The following is a 24836-nucleotide window of genomic DNA, read 5'->3' as shown; positions in this document are numbered from 1 at the left end:
GCTGCCCCCTCAGGAACCCTGGCTGGTGAGGGGAGGCCTGCAGAGGTCCTCGGAACTGTACCCAGTGGCCCCTCTTCAGTAGTCACCTCTGCCGAGTGAGATCACACCCTTTCATTGGCACCTTCTCAGGGGACTGTCTCCTGCCAGCTCCTGCCATGTCCTCCACATCTGCTCCCATCTTTTCAATTGGTCCCCATGTCCTCTGGCTTCTGTCTGGGAACACCTGGCATGTTCCGCCTCTGTTGCCCGAGCCCCGGGCTGGCTCCTGTCTCCCTCTAACTGCCCACTCCGCCCTTGGCCTTTCTCTCCGCACCATCTCTCTTACAACAGCTCTAGGAAGCACGAACCTTCATCCCCACCCCCAGTTTCCAGATGAGGAAACTGAAGCTTGGAGAGGAAGAGGCACAGCCAGACTGTGGGGGTGGGGGTGGGGGTGGGACTCAGGGCTGCTGCTCCATGGCCAGGATGGGAGGACAGAGGGGTCCGCCTGGCGTAGAGGTCTCCCACTGGGCCCTTCCTGCAGCTTGGCACCCATTCTGAGGCCGGCCGTCCCTGACAGGGTGAAGGTTAGGGCAGAACGGGCGGGAAGGAGGAACAGATACCCTTTTCATGAGCTCACTGAGAGCTGGGGACACAGGCCTTCACTTCTCGTGCCCCAACAGGGAGGGTTGACTGTAACCCCCCCACTAAGCAAGTAGAGAAACTGAGGCTCAGGGGTTTACCAACCAGTGTGCGCAATGGTCAGGTCCAGAGGCTCTGGAGCCCCCCTGCCTGGGTTGGAACCCTGACCCTATCCTCACTGGAGCTGTGCCCTTGGGCACGTTTGTTAACATCCCCGTTTTCACACTTGCAAACAGGGAAGGTAGCAGCAGGCCCTACCTTAGAGGGCTGTTATGACAATTAAATGTGTTGACAGGTGCAAAATAGAACCATGCCTGGTGGATAGTCAATGTGCAATAAACATTTGCCGCTTTTATTACTGGTCATAGCAAACGGGGTTTAAAATTCATGGCTGAATGCAAGGTTCAGACCCTGAACCACTCCTCAGCTCTCCAAGGAAGTGCTGTGTCCAGCCAACTGCCCTGGGTAGAGGGACAATTCTTCACGTGGCCACTACCGCCTGCCTTCCAGCGTGGGAGAGCCGGGGCACAGGCTGCCAGCACCCAGGGTGGGTGGGAAGGAAGGCGGGGAGGGAAGAGGGCTGGAAGGGGGGCCTGCCCAGCCTGTTGCTGGGGGGTGGGGAGGGGTGGGGCAAGGGGGCCTGGTCCTCAGGACCCAGGGGCTCCTGGGTGGGAGGTGGCGCTTGCACCCTCTGCTCCTCAGTGCCCTGGGCTCCTCTGCAGCTGAGGCCCCGACCCTAACCCGCCCACTCCTCCTCCTGACAGGCTCTTTGGAGCCTGTGGCCACTACAGTCGCCTGGGGCCAGTTCACGTAATTAGTTGGAGCCCAGCAGGGGGCTCAAGTGCTCAGGCTCCCAGACAGGGGAGGGAGCCGATCATTTCCCACCCAGCAGGCGTCCTGGGCTCTGAGGATGCTGCTGGTGGCTCTCAATCTTGCCTCCCAGCGACCCTGCCTGCGGACCCCCAGGGATTCTCATTCAAGCCACCTCCCTCCAGGGACCCCACCTGCCCCCTGGGTGGCCCCGTGCACCTGCAACCGCTGTTTCTGCCTGGGAGACTCGCATCCCCCAAGCTGCCCTGCGCCCAGGCAGGCTCCTTGGAAGGGCGGCCTGCAATGGAAGCCCCTTTCCCACCGGCACCCTTCAGAGACTCAGAGTTGTGTCCCTTCCGCTTCGCTCAGGCCTGTGGGAGCACCGCCAGGCCTTGGAGGGCACAGGGTTTACCCTCAGCCCTCAGCTCTCCCCACCCCATGAGGAGCCACAGACATCTCTGCTTCCCCAGTCAAGAGGGGTCCTCAACCCTCCATTCACTGGTTCTGGGAATGGGCTCCTTTTTCTAGAGAGGGGCACTGGGCTGGGAGTCCAGAGACTTGAAGTCAAGAATCCGGTCTTCGAAAGCAGGTCTCTGGAAATCCTAGGTTTTGGCCTGGCCTCATGAAAGTGGGCTCAGCCTGCCCGCCCCCCCCCCCCCCCCCCCCCCACAGCCTGTAATCTCCCTCTGGGAGCGGTCACCAGCCCCAGGGTGAGATTCTTGCAATGGGGGAGCTGGAGGGACTGCTGCAGGGGGACCTCTTGCGGACTGCTTGGCCACAGGCGCACAGCAGGGGAGCGACCGGGCCAGACCAGAGGAGGCCAGATGGCTTTAGAAAGCAGCAGAAGTGCATAAAGATGGACATGCAGATCAAGGGAATAGAACAGAGAGTCCAGAAGTAAACCCTCACATTCACAGTCCATTGCTTCTCAGCAAGGATGCCAAGACATTCCAACAGGGAACCAAGAGCCTGTTCCCGAACTGGTGCTGGGACCATCGGATATCCACCTGCAGCTCACGGAGGCCGCTCCTCTCTCAGCCACGCACAGAAACAAGCTCGAGATAGGCCACCAACCTCACTGCGGGAGTGCAGACTGCAAAGACCGCTGGCAGGACATCAGGAGCAAATCGTGACCTTGGGTCCAAAAACGCCTCCTTAGATAGACCATCAAACGCACAAACAAAGGAATACATAAACTGGACTTCATCAAAGTGAAAACCGTTTTCCCTTCAAGGACACCATCAAGAAAGTGAGATGATAACTCGAGATGGGGTGAAATGTATGCAAATTATATATCTGATGAGGAGGCGCTTATATCTGGAATAAAAAAACTCTTGCAGCTTAATGATAAAAAGACAAATAACTGAACCGAAAATGAGCAAAGGATCTGGAGACATTTCTCCAAAGCAGATATCCAAATGGCCAAGAGGCGCATGAAAAGTCGCTCAACGTCATTAGCCATCGCGGAAATGCAAATCAAAATGCCCCTTTGCAAGGAAATTAAAAATATATGTTGACGCAGAATCTTGAACATGAATGCTCACAGCACAACTATTCACAGTAGCCCCAGAGTGGAAGCAACCCCCTGGCCATCGGCTGGTGAGTGGACAAATAGAAGGTCGTCCGACATACGCAGACGATTCCTCAGCCTCAGACAGGAATGAAGTGTGATACACGCTCCAGTATGGACGCACCTCGAGGGCATTATACGAAGTGATGGAAGGCACAAAAGAACACATTGTGTAACCCCATGAACATGAATTGTCCCGGCAAATCCGCAGAGGCCGAGAGCAGGTTAGTGTTTGCCCAGGACTGGGGGGAGGGGGAGGGGATAAGGGGTGGAGGGCAACGGCTAATGGGTACAGGGCTTCTTTGGGGCAATGAAAACCTTCTAAAAGTGATTGCAAATTCTGAATATGCTGAAAACCACTGGGTCGTATACTCTAAATGATTGGAGTATGTGAATTCTATCTCAATAAAACAAGTTATTTTAAAAAGAAAACACAGGGGATGAGGTGGGGGTGGGGGGAAGCACCAGATGTACTTAATAAAATTCCAGTTAAAAAAAAAAAATGCCCTAGCTCAGTGGTTCTCAACCTTCTGGCCCTTTAAATACAGTTCCTCATGTTGTGACCCAACCATAAAATTATTTTCGTTGCTACTTCATAACTGTAATGTTGCTACTGTTATAAATCGTCATGTAAATATCTGAGACGCAGGATGGTCTTAGGTGACCCCTGTGAAAGGGTCGTTCGACCGCCAAAGGGGTCGCGACCCACAGGTTGAGAACCGCTGCGGGCCTAGCTGGTTTGGCTCAATGGATAAAACGTTGGCCTACGGACTGAAGGGTCCTGGGTTTGATTCCAGTCAAGGGCACATGCCCGGGTTGCAGGCTTGATTCCCAATAGGGGTGTGCAGGAGGCAGCCGATCAATGATTCTCTCGTATCATTGATGTTTCTATTTCTCTCTCCCTCCCTTCCTCTCTGAAATCAATTTTTAAAAAATCAGTAAAATACCCTGGGAAAACCCCAGCTGTTATTCAGAATTCATAACAACTGTTTCCGGGTGGGCGCTGTGTCCCCTGGCCCCAGGGTTGGGAAGCATATGGTGTGCTTCGGTGCCACTGCAGCCTCAGGTTCCAAAATTCTACCTTCATGTGCCAACCTCACTCAGAAGCCTGCAGAAGAGAGGCAGGGATCCTGAGATGGGACCTTTTACTAATGCCGATCGATACTTTGCGACTTCCGGTAGAGCAGAGAGGTGACGTGAGGTTGAGGCACTACCCCTGCCCCGCCACCGGCGCCGGGGTGGCCTAGGCAGGCGGTAGCACCTCTGGGCTTCCTTATCTGGCAAAGGGGGAACGGTGTGCCCGCCTAATGGAGCTGTTGTGCCGGCTCATTAAGCTAACTTATGAGGAGCTCAGCACAGTGCCTGGCGTATTAGTAAATGCTCAATGGAGGGAGACCCCTGTGGCTGGGAGCAGCGAGTGTGGGATTCAGAGTCAGACAGCGGCGACTCCTGCTCGGCTCCCTCCTGGCCCAGTTCCTGGTGTTGGCTGAATTGTTTCCCCCAGAAAAGATTTGTTGAAGCCCTAACCCCCAGTGCCTGTCACGTGACCTGACTTGGAACGAGGGTCTTTGTAGATGTAACCACGCTCAGAGGGGCCTATTCTAACGTTTTCACAGAAAAGACTTTCTGATCTTGTCTTTCCTAGAAAGGACGTTCAATACCAGACCGTCCTTGCCACAAGTGGAAACCTACCTGGATTTGGACTCAGGGCTGCTGGACTCCTGGTCCAGTGCTCCTTTCAGAGGGATTGAGAGGGGCCCTGGGTCTCAGAGGATGGGAGAAGGGGTACAGCCATGGGGACTGGGGCATGGCTCGTTGTCCTCCCAGACTCCTACAGGCCCCGACGGAAAAGGAGCCCCACCCGACTGTCTGAGTTTCGGAAAGCCAAGTGCTCCTAGTGAGGCCTCGGTCCTACCCAGGTGAGGTCCCCTCTCTCTCCATTCTGCACCCCACCTCCCACCGCCCATCGCTTTCTGGCAGTTGAGTGACGAAAGGTAGGGATGGTTCCCTTGGGAGTTCAGAGTTGCCCGGATCTCGGCAGGCCTGGTGGGACTGTCACTCAGGTGGGTGAGCCCCAGGAACTTTCAGAGCCTCTGCTCCCTCATCGGTAAAACGGGGGTGACCATGCCTGCCTCCGAGGGCTTTCGTGAAGGTCACACGGTTAACTGTGGGTTGACATTCAGCACCCAGTGGTGGGCACACAGACCGTGTTTGGCGGGACGTGGCTTTGAGTGTTAGCTGTGGGTTGGAAGAGCCCCCTCGGTGGTGACAGCTCTGCCCCGTGACGGTGGCCGAGAAGCCCTGTGCTTCGGTCTTCTGGTGGCACAGGGTGGGGCTGTCTGGGCCTCGCCACATTTAATTGATTGTAACATCGCACCCTGAACATGCTCTCCCGCATGCCCTGCACCCCAAGAAGAGCCTTGGCCATGCTCCTGTGACTGTGTGTAATGCGTTCCCGGGGCCCAGCATGCAGCTTTGAAATTGGCTTACGATTTATCTGCAGCCCGGATAAAAACATTTTAATGACGGCGTGCGGCACGAACCCTCGGTGTCCCCCACGGGGCTCCCAAATGTCTTTCCCCACCACATAGCGGGGCTGTTAGAGGCGTGAAATTACAGCCACTCTCGAATTTTGATCTCTACCCAGAGGCCTCTGGAAACAGTGCGTTAGGATGTGCCGGATGCACACTCGGCGAGGGCAGGCTGGGAAGCCGGGCTCTGCAGCAGAACTGCTCGGAGCTGACAATGCATGTGGGGCCCTGGGCTGTGCCTGGCTCCCCATCTCCCCACTGACCTGGGGAGCTTCCCTTTGACCCCCAAATTAGCCAGGGGCGGGGCCATCTCGCACCACTGTTGGCTGCCACGGTCCTTAGGATCCCCCGGGGCACAAAGGAGACCCCCCTCGATAGGAGGTAGGGTGTGTGTGTGTGTGTGTGTGTGTGTGTGTGTGATGCAATGTCACCGACAGGACAAAACAATGAAGAGAGTTTAATGTTTGAAACCTGCCTTGACATATATTTAAAGGAGCCATGGAGGTGGACGAGAGGGTGGCACAACTTTTCTCCTAATTGTGCCTGATTTTTGCTGACATGATTATGATTGGCTGATACTATAAAGAGACACTATTTATTGAACGCTGGAAATTGGCCTGGGCTCAGAGCACTCTGTTCTGTGGATTATCTCATTTAATCCTCCCACCCTTGGCCAAACCACTCCATTCTCTGAGCCCAGGTCTGCACAATAGGCACAGTCCAGTGCCTGCCTCGCAGCTGGCATGGCCGCTGGATTATAGGACGTCTGTACAGAAACCCCCTCATGCTGCACCCCCCCATCCCAGCCCTCCCCTCCCCCTCCCAGCCAGTGCTGAGCCAGGAGTCCATGCCTCCTCCTGCCCTGCTGGAGGCCAGAGCGCTCCACCTGCTGCCATCATGGGAATCAATGTCCTCCTGGAGGCCTGGCCTTTGGAGGTTTTCAATTTCCCCTGAAGCCGCGGCTTTCCACGGCGCCTTTATGCTTCCATTGATTGCTCGCGCCCCGCAAGCTTTGTTTCCTGATAAATACCATTTGATAAGAAAATGGGGGACACTGGAGCCCAGAGCTGAGACCACGACCCTAGCGTTCTGGAGGCAGGACATCTGTGCTGAAGGGGCTTCGGCCACCACTGGGCGCAAGGCCCTTGTTTTTACAGATGGGGATACTGAGGGGGGGCACAGGCAGCCAGAGACAGGCCTGAGCATTAGCACCCCCACTTTGCGAATTAGAAATGGAGGCACAGAGCCAGGCCCAGAACCCAGGAGCCTCGACATGCAGTCCAGTGTGCTTTCTACCTCGTCCCTAGATGCTCAAGGGCTTGGGAGGTCCAGGGAGGGGCACGCGGCCGGGTCAGAATCGTTCTTCCTGCAGCAGGTGTGCGTCCCGCCGAGACGATGTCTCAGACCCCCTGGAGGCTCCTGGGTTGTCCTCCCTGAGGAGCGCCATCCACTGCACTTCCCCACGGGTGTTTCTATGAACGTGGCTCTTGGCTTCGGCTTGGGAAAGGTGCCCTCGCAGCTGCTCCCACAGTGCCCTGTACCTCCCTCCCTGAGTCCTTACTGGCTTCCAGAGCCCGCATCTGCGTGGTCCATGAGGATCCATTCTTCCTGCATCCCGCCCCATCTAACAGAGGGACAACTGAGACCCGGAGACCGCGACAGCCGCTGACCTGTGGGAGGCTCTGACTACACCCCCAGCTCCATTTGTTCCCATCCACGTGTCAGAGCCCCTCCAAGGTGCCCGGCCCATGAGGGCCCAGTGGTGAGGGCAGCTCTGTCTTCATGACGTCAGGGTCTCAGTGCTGGTAGAGGAAGGGGGTCCAGAGAGGAAACCCTCAGGGGCAAGGACACACCGGTCATACCTCAAGGTCAAGGGTGGGAAAGGAGAAGGCCTGCTGCCAGCACAACAGGCATTTTAGCAGGTGGTGCCCGGGACAGCCCCTCGGTGTATGTGCATGTGAGCATGCACACCCAGGCACACACATGCACACACACGCACACACAGCTCCTCACTGGGATGCCGGGGCCGAGGCCCTGCACTCACCCATGACGTTGAGGAAGATGTTGCCCGATGCAAGGACCACCTTCTCCCTCGTGGCGCGGTCGTAGATGCCCACGTGGCACTCGTAGGGACCGTTGTCTGAGACTCGGACCTCGGGCAGCCTGGGGGAGGCAGAGCAGCAGGGTGAGGGCCGTGATCCGGGCCTGAAAGGCACCACCCCCAAGCCCCACTGTTCAGCCTTCGCTGAGCAAACCCTCCTGGATCAAGCGCGCGCCTGCTGGGCTGAGAGGAGGAGCCACATTTATGGAACGCTGACTGTATGCGGCCTGTGCTCAGTGCTTCCGAGGGCGGGGGTGAGGCTGTGTTCAGCCACATTAAATCTGTGCTCCTTTCGGTTTCATGAACTGGATGGCAGGGGTGCCCACCCGAGGGGGCCTGGGGATGACATGGGTCCGGAGGCACCTGGCATGTGGCACAGGCTCAGAACTGTGACCTGCCGCATCCCCTCCGTGGCCACCCTGCATGTACGGATTGTCATTCCATTTCATAAACGTGGAAACTGAGCTGTAAGGGGGACAAAGTGGCTAACACAAGCTAAGGTGGGAATTTGAACGCTGCCCTACTGTCTCTTTATGCCCAGATCTGGGGATTTGAGAAGAAACACAGTAAAATTCTTGTCTTCAAGGAGCCCGCCCCCGTGGACGAGGAGGCAGGGCAGCCGATCATCGCTCCCAATCGCGTGGGAAAGGGTGGGCCAATTGAGCACAGAGGGAGCAGCGGCTTCTGCCCCAGGTCGTCAGGAGGGCCTCTCGGAGGAGGTGACCCGTGGGGACAGGAGAGACCCATTCAAACCTCACTCCTCTAACAGTCCAGAGAGTAAATATTTTAGGCTTTGTTGCTTTTACAGTCTCTGTCTGTGTAGAGTAAAAGCAGCTACAGACAGGGCCTGGGCAAATCAGTGTGGCTGTGTTCCAATAAAACTTCATTTATTGCCATTGACATTTGAATTTCAAATACTTTCTTGTGCCCTGAAATCTTCTGTTTTTGCTATTTCCCATCATTGGAAAAAAAAAAAAAAAGTAAAATACATTCTAGTTCACAGGCTGTTAAAAAACAACAGCTGGATTTGGCCCACAGGCTGTAGTTTGATGATCCTTGTTCTAGATCAGTGATGGCAAACCTATGACACGCGTGTCAGAGGTGACACGCGAACTCATTTTTTTGGTTGATTTTTCTTTGTTAAATGGCATTTAAATATATAAAATAAATATCAAAAATACAAGTCTTTGTTTTACTATGGTTGCAAATATCAAAAAATTTCTATATGTGACACGGCACCAGAGTTAAGTTAGGGTTTTTCAAAATGCTGACACGCTGAGCTCAAAAGGTTCGCCATCACTGTTCTAGATCCTTCTTCAGGGTGTGCTAAGAATGGGTTGCTACGCGGTTCTCTCTCCCTGTGGAAAATGCCGGCAGGGCGGCTCTCTCCTCACTCCTGCGTGGGAGACCCCTGTCTCTCTCTGAGCCTCCGTTCTCTCATCTAAAATATGGGGCTGATACTTCCCAGGACCTCAGTGAGGATTAAATTAGACGCAGTCCCGGCCAGACCTCTGTAGGCACGAAAGTGGCCTTGAGTGGAGAGGCACTGTCCCCTGCCGTCCCTTCATCCTGCGATGCCCCGAGAGCCTGACCTGGAGTTAGAGGCCGCTAGCGGCTGCATCAGGAAATCTGTGTGTCCTCCCGCCAATTCCAACCTTATCTGGGTCCAGTTTCGCAGCCAAAAGGGGGTCTATTCTGGCCCTAGCTTAGAAGTGGGGTCACGTGATTGGCTCTTAGAGGTTCTCACGCTGCAGCAGGAAAGTGGGGGAAGAAGCTCAAACTTACAAACGCCTAGTAAATGCCGAGTGCATTAAACTGGCCCAACGGTCCCGTCGGAGAGCCCCCCTGGGGGGCAGTGGCTAAGAGCACAGGCTCGGGGTGTCCGCAGCCCTGCCACCCGGAGAAGGGAGGCTCCTCAGTCCAGTTCTTCGCTCCCACCCATCTCGGACACATTTTCCACGGTTCCTGGCTAAGCCTCTCTCTCCCCCATCTGCTTCTGCTGAGCAATCTAACCTCAGATTTACGCCTTCCTCCTCTTGTTTCTGCTGTACCCCCTGTTTTTGTCTTCCAGCTCCATTTCCTATGATTCACTACCCCCTCCCCACTTCCCCCTTGCCACCCCACACCTGGGCCCCAGCCTGGATTTCCGTGGCTGCTGTCTCATTGAGTGGATCCAGCTCCCCTTCCTCCCACCACCCAGCCCACATTAGCATAAGCAAACACCTTCATTTACATAGAATATACAGAGGTTGACATCTGGTCCACCGACTGTCATGAAAGACTTAAAGAACAGGGAGCTTTTCATCAGGGAAACGGGGTGGGGGATGCAGCCTCCCTCTCCTCCCTCCCTGGGCTCTCAGGGAGCACAGTGACCTGGAAACAGCAGGGAGCTCTCTCTCCCCTCCAGGAAGTGTTTTCTTTGTTAGTAACTCTAGACTGAAAAAAAAAAAAAATAGCCTCCCTCCCCAGGGGGCACTGCTGACAGTGACAGTCACCACAGGCGACATGTTTAGGTGACACTCATAAGTGTCAGGGATCGAGGCTACCTGCCTAAGCGACGGCGTGGGCGACAGGTGTGCAGGCGGCACGCTCCGGTGCCTGCTCTGCAAAGAAACCGGCTCGGGGGACCCGTGTGGCTGGAAGCCACCCAGATGATGTAATCAGAGGATAATGACATGGTTGACACGCAGGTGGGCATGTTCAGGTGGCCTCCGCATTGGTGATCTGCGCAGACGTGCTTATGTGCTAGCGACACGGGTGACACGTTTAGGCAATCGCTACGCTGATGACATGCTCAGGCGACAGTAACATAAGCAGTATGTCTGGGTGACACGTATGGGTGACATGACGCAGATGGTGCAGAAGACAGCTCAGGGGACACCTGGGTGGGTGCTGTATGAGGAAGGCAGCATCTCACGCAGCTGCTCTCCCGCCTCAGATGTTCCCTCTCCTGGTTTCCCGGGCCCCACAAATGGTCCAAGTCTCACGGCCGGTTCCATCCTTCATCCCCCCCATTTCTCTCTCCCCAGGCACAGTCAGGGACGGCACCCTGGGGTTCGGCCTCCTAAACGGATCCTGTGCTATCCACTTGCCCCCACCTGCACTGCACGCCGCTGCTCACCGGGACAGGGAGAGGGACAGATAACCGGCTTTCTGCCCCTGCCCATCTCCCTCCTGATCGGCTCTCCAGGCAGCACCCAGAGGGCCTCAAATGCAAATGGTGTTCATGGTACTGCCCCACCCAACGGCCTTCAAAGGCTTCTCTCTGCTCCAGGATGAAGACCAGGGTCCTGATCTTGGCCAAGAAGGGCCTCACACGCGGTCTCCAGCCACACCTCAGCCTCCCCTTCGCCAGCTACAGGGGTGTTCTTTCCATCACTCCTGGGTGCCAAGTTCTTTTTCTAAAATGCACACCTTTTATTTCGGAGTTATTTTAGGTTTACAGAAAAACCGCACAGAAACTAGAGAGCGCCCCACACCCTCGCCAATTTCGCCCGCTGTTGGCACCTCACACGACCACAGTGCCATCGTCAGCGTAAGAGACCCAAGTCGACATGTCACTGCTAACCTAACTCCATATTTTACCCGGATGCCACCAGCTTTTCCTTTTTCTGCCCCAGAATCCCATCGGGCTCCCTCAGAGGTGACACTCACAGGTGACTTTAGCCACGTTCCCTTTATGACTCAGCATGTTTGCTGACAACATTCTCCTTTCCTGAGAAGATGGCATTTTCTTCCCCTGGCACAGCCTTCAAGTTACAGAGCAGTGGTCAGTTCTCAGTGACCTCCTGGACTGGGAGGGTGGGCAGGCTGCTGGCATCGATGACGAGGATGGGTGGCCTCCCTTATCCCTGCTTCTTGCCATGTGCGTTGCAGTTCCCCCTGTCTAGGGGTGGAGTCTCTTTCCCCTGCTTGGCCCTGTGACTTGTCTCAAAAGAACCCCCACCCCTCACTTTCTCCCTTTCTCTGCCCCGAGAACAAGCCTCTGAAGCAGTGGTTCTCAACCTTCCTCATGCTGCGACCCTTTAATACAGTTCCTCATGTTGTGGTGACCCCCAACCATAAAATTATTTTCGTTGCTACTTCATAGCTGTAATTTTGCTACTGTTACGAATTGTAATGTAAATATCTGATATGCAGGATGTATTTAGGTGACCCCTGTGAAAGGGTCATTTGACCCCCAAAGGGGTCGCGACCCACAGGTTGAGAACTGCTGCTCTGAAGGAAGATGAGGGCACATGGAGAGAGAGCCCAGCCCTTCCAGTCAAGGCTACATTCAGGAATGTGCCTAGCCAACAACCCCTAGCCTCATGAGCAATAATACATGGTTGTCGCTTTAAACCAGTGGTCGGCAAACCACGGCTTGCGAGCCACATGGGGCTCTTTGGCCCCTTGAGTGTGGTTCTTCCATAGAATACCACGTGCGGGCGCGCATGTACAGTGCGAAGTTGACTTAAAACTTTAAGTAAAGTTGATTAAGTTAATTTTAGGGAACGTTGTGGAGTGAAAGAAGATGTAGTGTCGAGGATTGAGAAAGGTATGTTGAGATGGTTTGGACATATAGAGAGGATGAACAAAAGGAGATAGATGAAATAAGTATACAAGACGAGTGTGGATGGGATAGTTGGAAGGGCTTGACCTCAGTGAACGTACCTCAATCAGATTGAGGACATTTTTAGCAAAGGCCAGCTTGGGAGTACCCTAATTAAGTTAACAATGTACCTACCTATATAGTTTAAGTTAAAAAAATTTGGCTCTCAAAAGAAATTTCAATTGTTGCACTGTTGATATTTGGCTCTGTTGACTAATGAGTTTGCCAACCACTGCTTTAAACCATCCAGGTTTGGGACTGCTTGTTATGCAGCAATAGCTAACTGATACAGCAGGTCTCCTCCTAGCTCTCCTGAGTAGTATTTGTCTAAATGGTAACTTAACCGGATATGTTGCGACTCTCAAATGCCCTCCCCTCCTGGCCACGCTCAGTAAGCTCCATGAAGGCAGGGTCTGCATCCGTCTGGTTTACCAGTGTATCGGGCCTTGCACAGAGCTCACCATCATGGTAGGTCCTCGATCAATATTTGTTACATGGATGGGTGGTGGCTGTAGTGTGAGCATGGAGAACCCTGCCTCGCCCTGTGCAGAAACCAGGGCCAGCCCCTCCCCACCCCAGGCAGATTCTAGTTCTTATCTTCAAATCCAGCCGCCACCAAGCCATAGCTTTGATTTGGACCAATCCGCCTCAGTGTCTCATCTGAGCTTGTGCCTTCAGCGTTATCCTTCCGAAGTGGATTAAGCGGCCCAGAGACCCCTTTTCCCAGACTTGAGTGGCATTGATCTGCATGCAGAATAGAAGGCCTTCGCAGATAGCAGGGCCCCGCCGGGGCTGGGGAGGAGGCCTACTCTCATCAGCTATGGGCTGCGATCAATAAACTATTAATAACGGCAAAGGTTTCTGGCGAGATCAGTGTAATGCAGGTTAGTGGCTGGAGTTTACCAACACTGACAGCGGCTCTGAAGGGCGAGTAATTGTGGTTTTGAAAAGCTGGGCTCAGAGATGGCGGGGCCCCATTGGCTCTCTTCGTGGCCCCTGTGGCTCAGCTGAGGCCATGCAAGGGCTGGTCACGGGGGCTTCTGCCAGGCCTGGGGCCAGGGCTGCGGGCTGCCCACCCTGGGCACAGCATGTATGCCTACTGGGTGCTGTGCCCCATACTGAGCATTGGTGGAGGTGGATGCATAGCTACCGAGGATGTGACTCCTGCCTCCATGCCTTTACCTCTGCTTGGACCACTTTTCCTTTCTGTCTACATAGCATGCCTCTAGCCATCTTTTCGAAGCCTATCTCTGATCCCACCCCATCAGACAGTTGAGAAGATTCTATGGAATGATTCAAGGACTTAGCTCAGAGCTGGGGTGGTATGATAGTCCAATGGGCTAGAATCACATAAGCGGTCTGTAAGCTCTACATTCAGATGCCACCCCTGCCAGGCAGGCTGCCCTGACTCCACCCCTGTGCAAACAGAGTTCCTCTCCACCTCCCCAGGGCTGCATCTCATTGCACGTTAATCCATCTGTCTCTCCTCCAGGGAAGCATACGAGCCCCTTGTCTGTGAGCCTGGTCACCTGGTAGGTGCTCAGCCACCCACTGTGTGAATGACGGCAGTGGGAGCAGCCTAAGCCTGGTTAGGCTGTTAGGCGCCCTGGGCCCTGGGCCCGACTAGCTGTGTGTGGTTGGATGGAGTCCTCTGGTTTCTCCATCTGATAAATGGGTATTATAATACTCGCCTTGTGGGGTGAGAGCTTTTGGGGGACTATTTGTAATGGGAGGCTTTGTATAGTAAGCACGTTACCCTGTCTCACTGGATCCTTGAAAACACCCTATTATATGACACGGTATATAAGTCATGCTCTAATAGGCATTCTGTAGTGATAATAATATTATTATGCTTATTGTATAGATGAGGAAACTGAGACACCCAAAACAGAGGTAACATGACTGAGGTCACAGAATGAGTAGGTGGAGGCCATGATTCAAAACCAAGCCCGGTGGATGCCAGACCCACACACTGTCTTCGGAGGCCCTCTCCCACACTGTTCCTGCCACCCTCCTGTACCAGCCCCCCTCCTGTACCAGCCCCCATCCTGCACCAGCCCCCCTCCTGTACCTGCCACCCTCCTGCACCAGCTACCCTCCTGTTCCTGCCACCCTCCTGCACCAGCCCCCCTCCTGCACCAGCCACCCTCCTGCACCAGCCATTCATTTGAGCGCTCTGGTTCCCGAGTTGGCCTCCACTGCTCTTGAGCACATTTCTATCTGAGCCACACCACTCTCCAGGTAAGGATAGCATCCGCTTCCTCCCGCTGGAGAAACAGGACAGGCTTTTCTGTTTCTAAATTCCCTTTCTCTGCCTCAGTCCAGTGGGCCCCTTCGCTCTGATCACTGGGGTTGGCTGAGCAAGTCATGCTCACATTCTCCAGACCCACTGGACCTAACGGCCTCGGGTGTGCTCCTTCCCCAGCTCTGTCTTCCACGGGAAAGAGTCCTCACTTCTCCTGGGTCCTGGTGGAGGGCTTGGGCGCAGAGGGTGGGCTGGGAGGACACAGGGTGGGTCTGTGAGTTACTCGTCTTGTGCTGTTGGGGAATCAAGGACCAGTCGGCGACTTTGCTGGGCACTGAAGCCTGAGGTGAGGAACGTATGTAAATGCACCTCGAACAGAGCCTGGCGAGCTGCAGGCATTGTCAGTTTCCTCTCCCAACACTGCTAATGGATTAAAAATGTAAAACAAATGATTCAGTCCCTCCTAGTATCAGGCGCTGTTTGGGGTGTTGAGTATACAGCAGGGAAGAAGACAGGGCAATACTTTTAAACAGCGAGAGGAAGCAGGCCGGACACTCATTCAGTGGCCTCAGATTCAAGGTCATCGCAGACACCACTCTCATCCTGCCCGTCTTAGGGGCAGTGCAATGTGTCAGGTTGGTTTGCCCCTCACTATCCATCCCCCGGCGCCCTTGCCTTCGGAAAAAATGTGCTTATGGCTTTCTTGAGGTATAACTGACAAACAATAAACTGCATAAAGTTTACACATCTGTGGAGTGTCGACGTATGTATACACCACTGAAACCACTGCCACAGTCAAGATAAGGAGCATACCACCTCCCCAATGTTTCCCTGTGTCCTTTTATAATCCCTCCCACCCCAACCCCTGTCGATCACGTGTCCTGGGATTTCTATCAATGAGTCATAGAATGGGTACTCTTCGGTTTGGTTTCGTTCACTTATCGTCATTACTGGGAGATTCGTTCATGTCATTGCCATGATCGGTAGCTGGGCCCTCTTATGGCTGAGTACCATCACGTGTGTGCACCCGCCCACTTCTGTCTACCTGGCCAGTGTCGACAGAGGCTTGGGTTGCCCTCTGTGTGGGGGGGGTGACAAATGGCAGTGCTCTGAGCCTGTGGGGACAGTCTGTGTGGGGGGCACATGCTTTCACTGTTCTTGGTAAATACCAAAGAGTGGGAGGCTGGGCGTAGGTTTAACTTTATAAGACGCCATCCAACTGTTGCTAAAGGGATTGTACGAGGGCAGCCTTTTATGAGTTCTTGTCTCTCACACACAGGGCTCGGGGTGCCTTCCTTTAGAGCAGTGGTTCTCAACCTTCCTAATGCCGCGACTCTTTCATACAGTTCCTCATGTTGTGGTGACCCCCAACCATAAAATTATTTTCGTTGCTACTTCATAACTGTAATGTTGCTACTGTTATGAATCGTCATGTAAACATCTGATATTCAGGAAGTATTTTCGTTGTTACACATTGAACATAATGAAAGCATAGTGATTAATCACAAAAACAATATGTAATTATATATGTGTTTTCCGATGGTCTTAAGCGACCCCTGTGAAAGGGTGGTTTGACCCCCAAAGGGGTCTCGACCCACAGGTTGAGAACCGCTGCTCTAGAAGCATCTCATCCATGTCACCCCTCCCACCCACCCCTTTTGCAGTGAGCTTTAACCCCAAATTACAAGTCCTGTTGGAACTGTGTGTGCAGTAGGGATAAGGAGGCTCGGCAGGAGGGCGGAGGCGACGGGATTTCTCTAAGACAGCGATTTTCAACCTGTTTTATCTCATGGCACACATAAACCAATTACTAAAATTCTGCGGCACACCGAAAAAAACATATGCTTTTTTTTTTTGCCGACCTGACAAAAGAAATAGGTATAATTTTGACTCATTCACACCAATGGCTATTGCTGTGGCGGCTGTTGTCATTTTTTAATTTGACAGTCTAAGAGAAACGAGGTCAGTGCCCCTGATAAACAGTCAGATTCGGCACGTTTTAAACATTCTCAAGGCACAGCACGCCGCTGAAAATCGCTGCCCTGAGAGAAGAGTGAGCGTGGCAGTTGAGGGCAGGGATTGAGACCCGCTCTCCTTCCAATCCTCTCTGGGGGGCGGGGGGATTGTGGGACAAGTGACACGTGGACATCGCCTTCCGCCCACTCCACTGCCTCTGCTCTGTCGGAAGTTTCCACTGTTGTTTGCATTTGCCACCTCTCCTTGCCTGGGTCTCTCCAGTCTGTCCCCTCCCCACCCTGCTGCCAGCGTGACCTTATCCCAGTGAGTCTGGCCTGTCCTTTTCCAGCTTGAAACTTTCCCTTCCCCTGATGTCCATGTGCTGGAGAGTTAAGCCTAAACTCAGTCTGATTTCAAGACCTTCCCAGATCTGCTCCTGACCCAAAAAGGCGCAAGGGAGAGAGGGAGGGAGAAGAGGGGCAGGGAAGGGAGAGGGAGGGAGGGAGGGAGGGAGGGAGGCAGAGGGGGTGGAGGAAGGAAAGGAGGGAGAGAGGGAGGGAGGGACAAAGCGAGGAAGGGAAGGGTGTGTGGCCTCATATCTCTTGTGGAAGAAATAAAGCAGTGGAATCAGAAGGCTTGTCAGGACCAAACTTTTATAATCCACCCTCTTTAAAAGGCATTTTGTAATTCAAACATCTTCATTTATATACATAGTATCTCATTCTGGGCTAATGGAGGAGATTCAGGTAGCGATTGGTCCTTTGAGGCACTGCTTTAATGAAGAGACTGGAGAGCCTTTTCATTTGTATAACCATTGTTTGCATGGAAACAGAGCTTCTAAGGGGCCAGGAAATGGTTCATTCTTGCAAGTAGGTTAAACACACCCCCTGCAATCTTATTAGCCCAGTGCCTGCTCAGCTCCGCTCCCCCTCATCCCCGCTGGAAAGAAAGCTCTCGAGTGGGAAATAATGAAGTTTTACTGTTTGCCGTGCTTCCCTGATTGTCTGCACCCCCCCCCCATCCCCCCACTGGCCTGGCCCTTGTTTCTCCCTCCCTTGGACACCTGCTCACGCTCCAAGTTCAGGGTCACGCCCCTGGATGCTGGGGCCACACGTTCAGAGTGCCACAGGGCAAAGCTCATAAAAATGGCTGTAAAGTCAGGTGGTGACCAGCAAGAAAGGGCCTTGTCTAGACTTAGACTTGTCTTGGGATGGGATCCTCTATAGGAGACCCTGGGAGGGAACGGAGGAGCGAAGCCTGTCTCAAACCAAAGAGTGCCCATTCTTTGATCCATTGATATGAAATCCTTGGGGATCTGGTTCAAATGCAGACGCTATAGGGCTGGGTGGGGACCCAGAGTTCCTAACAAGCTCCCAGGTGGCCCCGCTCTAAGTCTCAGGCCTCCAGCCCTTCTCCCTTCCCCCTGGGCCCAACCACCTGTTTAACCTCCCTCGTCCCCACCAGACACACTGGGTGGTGCCCTCCCACTGGCTTCCCCTAGAGCTCGGGGGGCCTGGACGCATGGTATGTCCCTGGTGACAGAGCAGTGCAATGGAAATGACCTGAGAATAGATTTTGCAAGGAGCCCTCTGACCACCAGGGGTTGCCACCAAGCCGGCCGCACGCAAACCGTGCTTCCCCCATTCTCATTCTGCACCGACTTTATGCTGATCCTGCCCCCTGGGCCCCGCCCTGCGCCTGTCCTCCAGCTTCTGATATCGAGGATGCATTCTCCATCTTTCCTGGCCTCCGGCGGTGGGGGTGGGTCTATGCTCCGCCCCCCAACCCCCCACCCCCCAGACAGGGGACCCGAGACTTAGATCAAGGGCAAATGGTCTCATTCTGCCTGGTGTGACCTGGGCTAAAGTCACCTGAAACGGGAAGACCTGAGCTACCCCTCGTCACTATATTCTCGAGGAAAGCCACCTGTTCAACCCACTGGGACAGCGACAGAACAGCCCGAAACCCAGAACCGAGTCCCTTGCCTCCTTTTGGCCACTCCCTGGATTTTCTCCTCCGGCCAGGCCAGTGCTTTCCAGGAGCAGACTGGCCCTGCCCCGCCCAGACTCTTCCAGGAGCTTCTCTCGCCCCCCCCCCCCCCCCTGCCGCCCCAGAGGAGTGGAGCCAGTGGACTGTACCAGGTGGAGATGCTGGTGGAGAAAGGAGACTCCTCCAAGCTAAGGACAGTCCTATGGCACAGGGTGTATGGAGAGCAGGCCAGTTCTCCTTAATACCAATCTCCCAGCCTAACCTGGTTTACCCAGGACTTGCCTGGTTTGGGCACTGAACGTTCCATGTCTCAGGGACTCTCCAGCTCCAGGCAGATCAGAATGGTTGGTCACTTACATTTAACAAATGAGAAAAGTAAAGAGAGAGGAGTGACTGGCCACAGGCCAGACAGCAGTCAGGAGCCCATCAAGGATAAAGAGTGCCAGGTGACCCAGCGAGGGCTCGGGAAACGGGCCAAGGACGCCCCCCCCCCTCCCATCCCCGGCAGGTGGTTTGAGGGCTGGTGATGGTGTTACAGAGCCCCTCACATGGGGAGGGGGCACATAGTAGGTGCTCACTGAACTGCACCTGTGGTTGCCATGAGCCGGAAGACTTAATGAAATGGAGTATCAACAAGCCAGGAATACCGGGTGCTCTTTCCACCGCACTAAGCTGGAGAGTTTGGGTCCAGCTTTTTCTAAGGGCCAAGCAGAAGGGCAGGCCCCACCCGCTCCATGGGCCTGGGAGCCCACAACTGGGGCCCCACCATCTTCCAGCCATGCCCCCAGGCTGGGGAGCCAGCCAAGGTCCAGCTAGTCTAAATGTGCAGGCTTGCCTGGCTGGTATGGCTCAGCGGTTGAGCTTTAACCATGAACCAGGTCATGGTTAGATTCCTGGTCAGAGCACATGCCCAAGTTTCGGGCTTAATCCCCAGTGTGGGGCGTGTAGGAGGGCAGCCAATCAATGATACTCTCTCATCATTGATGTTTCTCTCTCTTTCTCTCCCTCTCCCTACCTCTCTGAAATTAAAAAAACAACAACACATCTATAATAATAAAAGCGTAATATGCTAATTAGACCGAACATCCTTCCAGATGACCTCCCAGACGAAGCCAGGGCTGTAAGTGAAGCCCAGGTCCCGAGTGTCAGAGGGAAGCCGGTGCCAGCAGCTGGGAGAAGGAAGGCCTACTCTTGCATGAATTTTGTGCATCAGGCCTCTAGTATTAAATAAATAAATTAGTGAATAAAAAACTGTGAGAACTCTGAGCAGCACAATGAGAGGCGGACAGCGGTCTCCATCTGGGGGCAGGGGGCCCAGGGAGGGAGGGAGGGGAGCTCCAGGCAGGGGGGCCTGGGCAGCCAGAAAACCGGCTTATTTAAGAAGCCCTCCCTCAGCACCACGAGTTGCAGTGCCTTCTTCCCTCTGTGGTCTCACTGTTCTTTCCAGAAACTGCCGGGAGTCCTTTTCTCAGGGGCCTTTAAGAAGCCATTAGCGTGGTTTTTATCCCCTTTCAAGCTGAAAACGGTTTCCATCATGAAACTGCTCAGTGGATGTAAAACACCAGTGGCTTCCAATCAGACTCAGGGCTGGGAGGGAGGGATAACGAAGACGGGTGGCAAAGGGGAGAGAAATTGCAGAACATGCCACCCCTGAGCGTAGACATTATAATTAGCGTCCAACAGCTGCAGTCTCTGGCCGGCCCCTCCTTACAGGGACAGGAGAGGGTGAGGACCCGGTGAGCCCCATTCTGTCCCTCTTACTTTTCCAAAGGTCGGGGCTTGCCTCTTTTGCCCCCCTTCCCCCCTCCCCCCCAAGCTCCGCTGTTCTGCATTCTAGCATTTCACACCCAGGGGACCTTCCTGCTGAACTGGAAGGTGTGGGGGCTCATCCAGCCCAGCCCAGCCCGGCCTCTGAGGACTGGGCTCAGGCAGGTCACCTGTGGCTCTGGACCTGGGCTTCTGCGCCAGCGCTGTCGGGAGCCTTTTCTGAGGCTCAAAGGAGGTCACTGTGGAGGCCCCGTCACTCCCACCCAGAGGGCTGCTGCAGAGTGGCAGTCACGCTTGCCCGGGGGGGCGGAGGGGGCAAGTGGGGTAACTTGTTTCCAGTGAGAAGACACCTCTCAGAAGTCAGATTTCTGTCTCCCAACGATGACTTCCCAAAGAAAACACAGCCTCGCCTGGAGGTCCTAGATCACCCAGCCCAGGCAGTTAGCACCCAGATCCTGGATGGGGACAGATTTGGGATCTCTGGACCCCACCGCTCTGGCCTCCTTGATGCCCAGTCACTGTGCCATCCATCCTGGCCCTTCCCACCCTGAGCCTCAGGCCCTGAATCCCACTCCCAGCCCATCCTCCATCTCTCTCTGTGGACCCCGTTCCCCTGACTCTCTGGCTCCCTGCCCCCCACTCCCCTGCCCCTCCCATTCTGACCCCTTCCTCTCCTCTCTTCCTCCCGTTCCTCCCCAGGCCTCTCTTCTCCAGTCTTTTACCGCTGCCATGGAAACCACTTTCTCTTCCACATCCTGATTGATCCATTAGCCCCTCATGGTCAGTCTGCTCAACTCAGGGTCTGGGTTGGGAGGCGGGCATGGGTGGGAGGGGCCAGGGGTTCAGGATGTTGCATCTACCTCATGCCATCCCAGGCCCAGCAAGCACAGGAAGGGATTAGGGCCCGTGGCCCGTGACAGACTGGGTGGTGGGGGACTAGAAACCAGGCAGCGGCTAAGGGAAACTCAGACCAGGAAGCGTGGCAGTGAGCCAACCAGAAGCGAGGCAACTACGCTGAGGGCACGCGGCTTTGCCAGCTGCCTCCTTTATATCCCTCGTGGTTGCTTCGCTCTTTAACAGGAATCTCTCTGTCTTTGCCTCTCTATGTGGCAATGGGTGAGAGTTGGCATCATGAAGACCCCCAGCCCCTGGGAGGCAAGCCTGCCTTCAGCAGGAGAGGGAAGGCATGGCAGGTGGCTGACCCGGGGTTCCTGCACCTCCTGGCACCGCTGAGCACTCTGATCTTGTGCGAGGCCCCTGGACCAAGGGATTCTAGGGGACAGTGCGTGCTTCCTTCACCTCTGCATGTCAGCGGTTTACTGAGCACCTACTATGTGCAAGACCCTGTGTGAGTCACTATGGACACTGATCTCTTTCAAACCCCACAAAGCCATCTGAAATAATAATAATAATGATAATCTATATACATAAAAGGCTAAGTGACCAACCATTCATCCATTCAACCATCCGACCAACCGGCCTGTACATATGACGCACACTGGCAATTTAAAAAGAAACGTTGCCTCGCACATGCACAATACATATAAAGCTCTCGCTGGCGCCAATCGCATGCATGTGTTTCGATCTGTCATTGTCGATTGTGAATTTGGTTGACACTTCTATCATAGAGAAAGGGCGAATAGCAATATTAAAATATTTCTTTTAATTAATTTCCTTCCAATGTGCATGAATCTGTGCACTGGGCCACTAGTTAATAATAATAATAAACAGCTTTCCGTGTATCAGACACTCTCAGCTAAAGCTATGGTAGAGTGACCTGGGACAAGTTATTTAGTACCCGAGCCTCAGTGTCCCCATCTTTAAACTCAATCTTTACAATAATCCCATGAGGTAGGTATTAGCATCATCACCCCAATTTCACAGATGAGGAAACTGAGGCACGGGATGTGCTTTAGAACTTGACAGTCCCTCAGCCAGAGGATGTCAGAGCTGGGGTTTGCACTCCGGCAGCTGGCCCCAGAGGTGGTGCCCTGAACGCCATGCTCATTGCCTTTTGAGGTGGGAGTGGCCCTGGGCTTCTGCAAGGTCGAAGGTCAGGGGCAGGATGGAAACCAAGGCCCACGGAGCAAGAAGAGTGGTAAAGGGGAAGCAGGAGGAGCGGGTGCTCTGAGGTCGGCCACGATCTCCACTCTGGGCCTCCTGCCAGCTGAAGGGACATGAGGCCCTGGGTGCCCAGCCTGGCTGTGCCTCTGGTGACCAAGAGCAGGTCTCTTCACTGCAGCGACCACATGTTCCCCAGAAGCAAACGCCAGCGCGAATCCATCACCTCGATGCCTCTCGTGGGAGACCCGACCCGCCTGGGGCCACGCCCTTCCATCACGGTTCGACAAAGGGATCAGAAAAGATAAAGAGATGGCTCTTGACCCTTAGAAGAGCAGGAGGCGGGCCCCAGTGTTCCAATTCGGAGCAGCCTCCTCTGCCGGAGCCCCCTGGCCTCAAGTGTGCTGTCCATCAGCCCAGCTCGGTGCAGGGAGAGAATCGGGGGACATATCCTCAAAGTCTGAGCTGGCGTTCTATCATCTAGTGCCACTGACACTGCAACCACGCAGTGAGACCAAAATGCCGAACCTCGTTGACCAGATTAGGAAACTGAGGCCCAGAGAGGCCCCGTGAACTGCATGAGGCCCTGCAGCTAAAGTGCGCAGAGCTGGGGCGGGAGCCCAGGACTGTCTGGCTCCAGCAGCCCATCAAGAGGAGGAAACATTGAGAGTGGCCCAGAGCTCACTCCCTCCTTTGGGACGGCCCGGGGCTGAGTCAGGGAAGGACCAATCACCCGGCTGGAGTAAAGCCCTAACACTCCCCACCGCCTGCAGCTGGGCCCGGGCCCACAGGAGGCCTTCCCCAAGCAGGTCAGCTGACGGGTGACCCACGGCCGAAGCTGATTCCCGCTGTTTCATCAAAGCCGAGCTAAAAATGGCCCTGCTTTGGCAGTGGAAAATTGAAACTCCCAGCTTCCTCTTAAGGCTCTTAAACAGGTCAGTCCACCAAAAACCCAATCCTTCAATCTGGGTTCTCTTAAAAAGTAGGGCAGGCCAATTACACGTTCCTGTCCTGAGCTCCGTGGGCTGAGAGCAGGGAAGGTCAGGCCAGGGCGCCGGGGACCGCGAGCAGATGCGAGGCAGAGGAGCCAGCCAGCCTCTCCCATCAGCCTCTTTGTCAAAACAAAATTAAAACGCCTGGACTCCTGCTGGCACTGAGATCCCATCCAAGGTAATAGGTATTTATCTTCATGCGTTCGGCTTTGGGCTCGATGCCACGGGGATGTGAAAACTGGAAGATATCTCATTCTCTGCTCTGTCTCTCACACCTAGCACAGTGCCTAGCACGTGGATGACATTCAAGGAATATCTATCTGTTCATTCATTCATTCTATTTTTATTGAGTACCTACTCTGTGTCAGGGCCTGTCCTGGGTGCTGGGGACACAGCTGTGAGCAGTACAGACAAAAATCACTGTCCTCATGGAGCTGATGTTCTTGTTTATGGTCTGAGGAAGACAGACCATAAACAAAACAAATTAAAAAAATAAATGAAGACAGGCCAGGGATAGAGAGTGATGAGGGGGAGGGGGGGCAGGAGGTGGGAAGGAAGGAGGGGTTAAATTTTAAATTGCAGGGTGGTCAGGGGAGGGGATGTTTAGTAAAGACAGAAGGAGGGGAGTGAGCCATGTGGACATCTGGGGGAAGAATGGATGAAGCCAACAACCACTGAACTGACATTAAGTGCCACACAGTTGGCTATGCATGCTGACATCCATCATCTTTTTGTGAATTCCTAAGAACTTTATGAGATGAACAACAGTATGTAAATTGCCAATAAAGTAACAGAAGCTCAGAGACAAAGTCAAAGACAAGTTCTCCTCTTCATGGGCTTATGGCCTGTGTAAGGAAGTTAAATAATTCAATAGCTTTTCTCTCTGCAAAGTAATAGAACCCCTGACAGCTGGACATATGCCTGCCTGAAATAAAGACTACATTTCCCAGTCATCCTTGCAGCAGGGATGGCCATGTGACTATGTTCTGACCAATGGAATGTAAGTAGAGATATTATGTACAACTTCCTGAAGGGTCTTCAAGGGAGGAGGTGAGTCTCTCTTCTTCCCCTCCCCCTTTCCTTCTGGCCGGAATGTAGTCCTGATGGCTGGAGCTGGAGCAGCCTTCTTAGACTTTGAGGTAAACTTGAGAATGGAGGCTGTGCCCACTGGACATCAAGAGGGAAGGAGCCTGAGTCCCTGACACCAAGGAATACCCCACATGCTACATGGATTTTTAGGAGAAAGAAGAATAAACTTTTATCTAGTTTAAGACACATTTATTTGTTGTGTGTGTGTGTTTTCATATAGCCCAAACTAATTCTGATGGATATAACTTAGACCAGGGCTCCTCAAACTTTTTAAACAGGGGGCCAGTTCACTGTCCCTCAGACCATTGGAGGGCCGGACTCTAGTTTAAAAAAAAACTATGAACAAATTCCTATGCACACTGCACATAAATTATTTTGAAGTAAAAAAACAAAACGGGAACAAATACAATATTTGTATTTGCATGTGGCCCGCGGGCCATAGTTTGAGGACCCCTGACTTAGACAGTAGTGAGTGGTGTGGGCTGTAGGGAATGGAGCGGTCGTTCCCCGGTT

The 24836-nt window shown here is 53.9% G+C and overlaps 1 protein-coding gene across 1 annotated transcript in view; it reads right to left on the bottom strand.

Annotated features, from left to right (window-relative positions):
* IGSF21 (immunoglobin superfamily member 21) overlaps positions 1-24836 on the bottom strand; it is a 208839-nt gene that overhangs the window by 21558 nt on the left and 162445 nt on the right. Inside the window, exon 4 of the mRNA XM_070403146.1 lies at positions 7577-7695. Within this exon, the coding sequence (XP_070259247.1) occupies positions 7577-7695 (119 nt within the window). The remainder of the gene's footprint in view (positions 1-7576; positions 7696-24836) is intronic.

Source organism: Myotis yumanensis, unplaced genomic scaffold, assembly GCF_028538775.1.
Source record: "Myotis yumanensis isolate MYYU_CA2020_CCGP unplaced genomic scaffold, mMyoYum1.0.hap1 SCAF_2, whole genome shotgun sequence".
Taxonomy (NCBI): domain Eukaryota; kingdom Metazoa; phylum Chordata; class Mammalia; order Chiroptera; family Vespertilionidae; genus Myotis; species Myotis yumanensis.
Note: the sequence above shows the minus strand (reverse complement) of the source record. Positions and strands in the feature narration are given on the sequence as shown.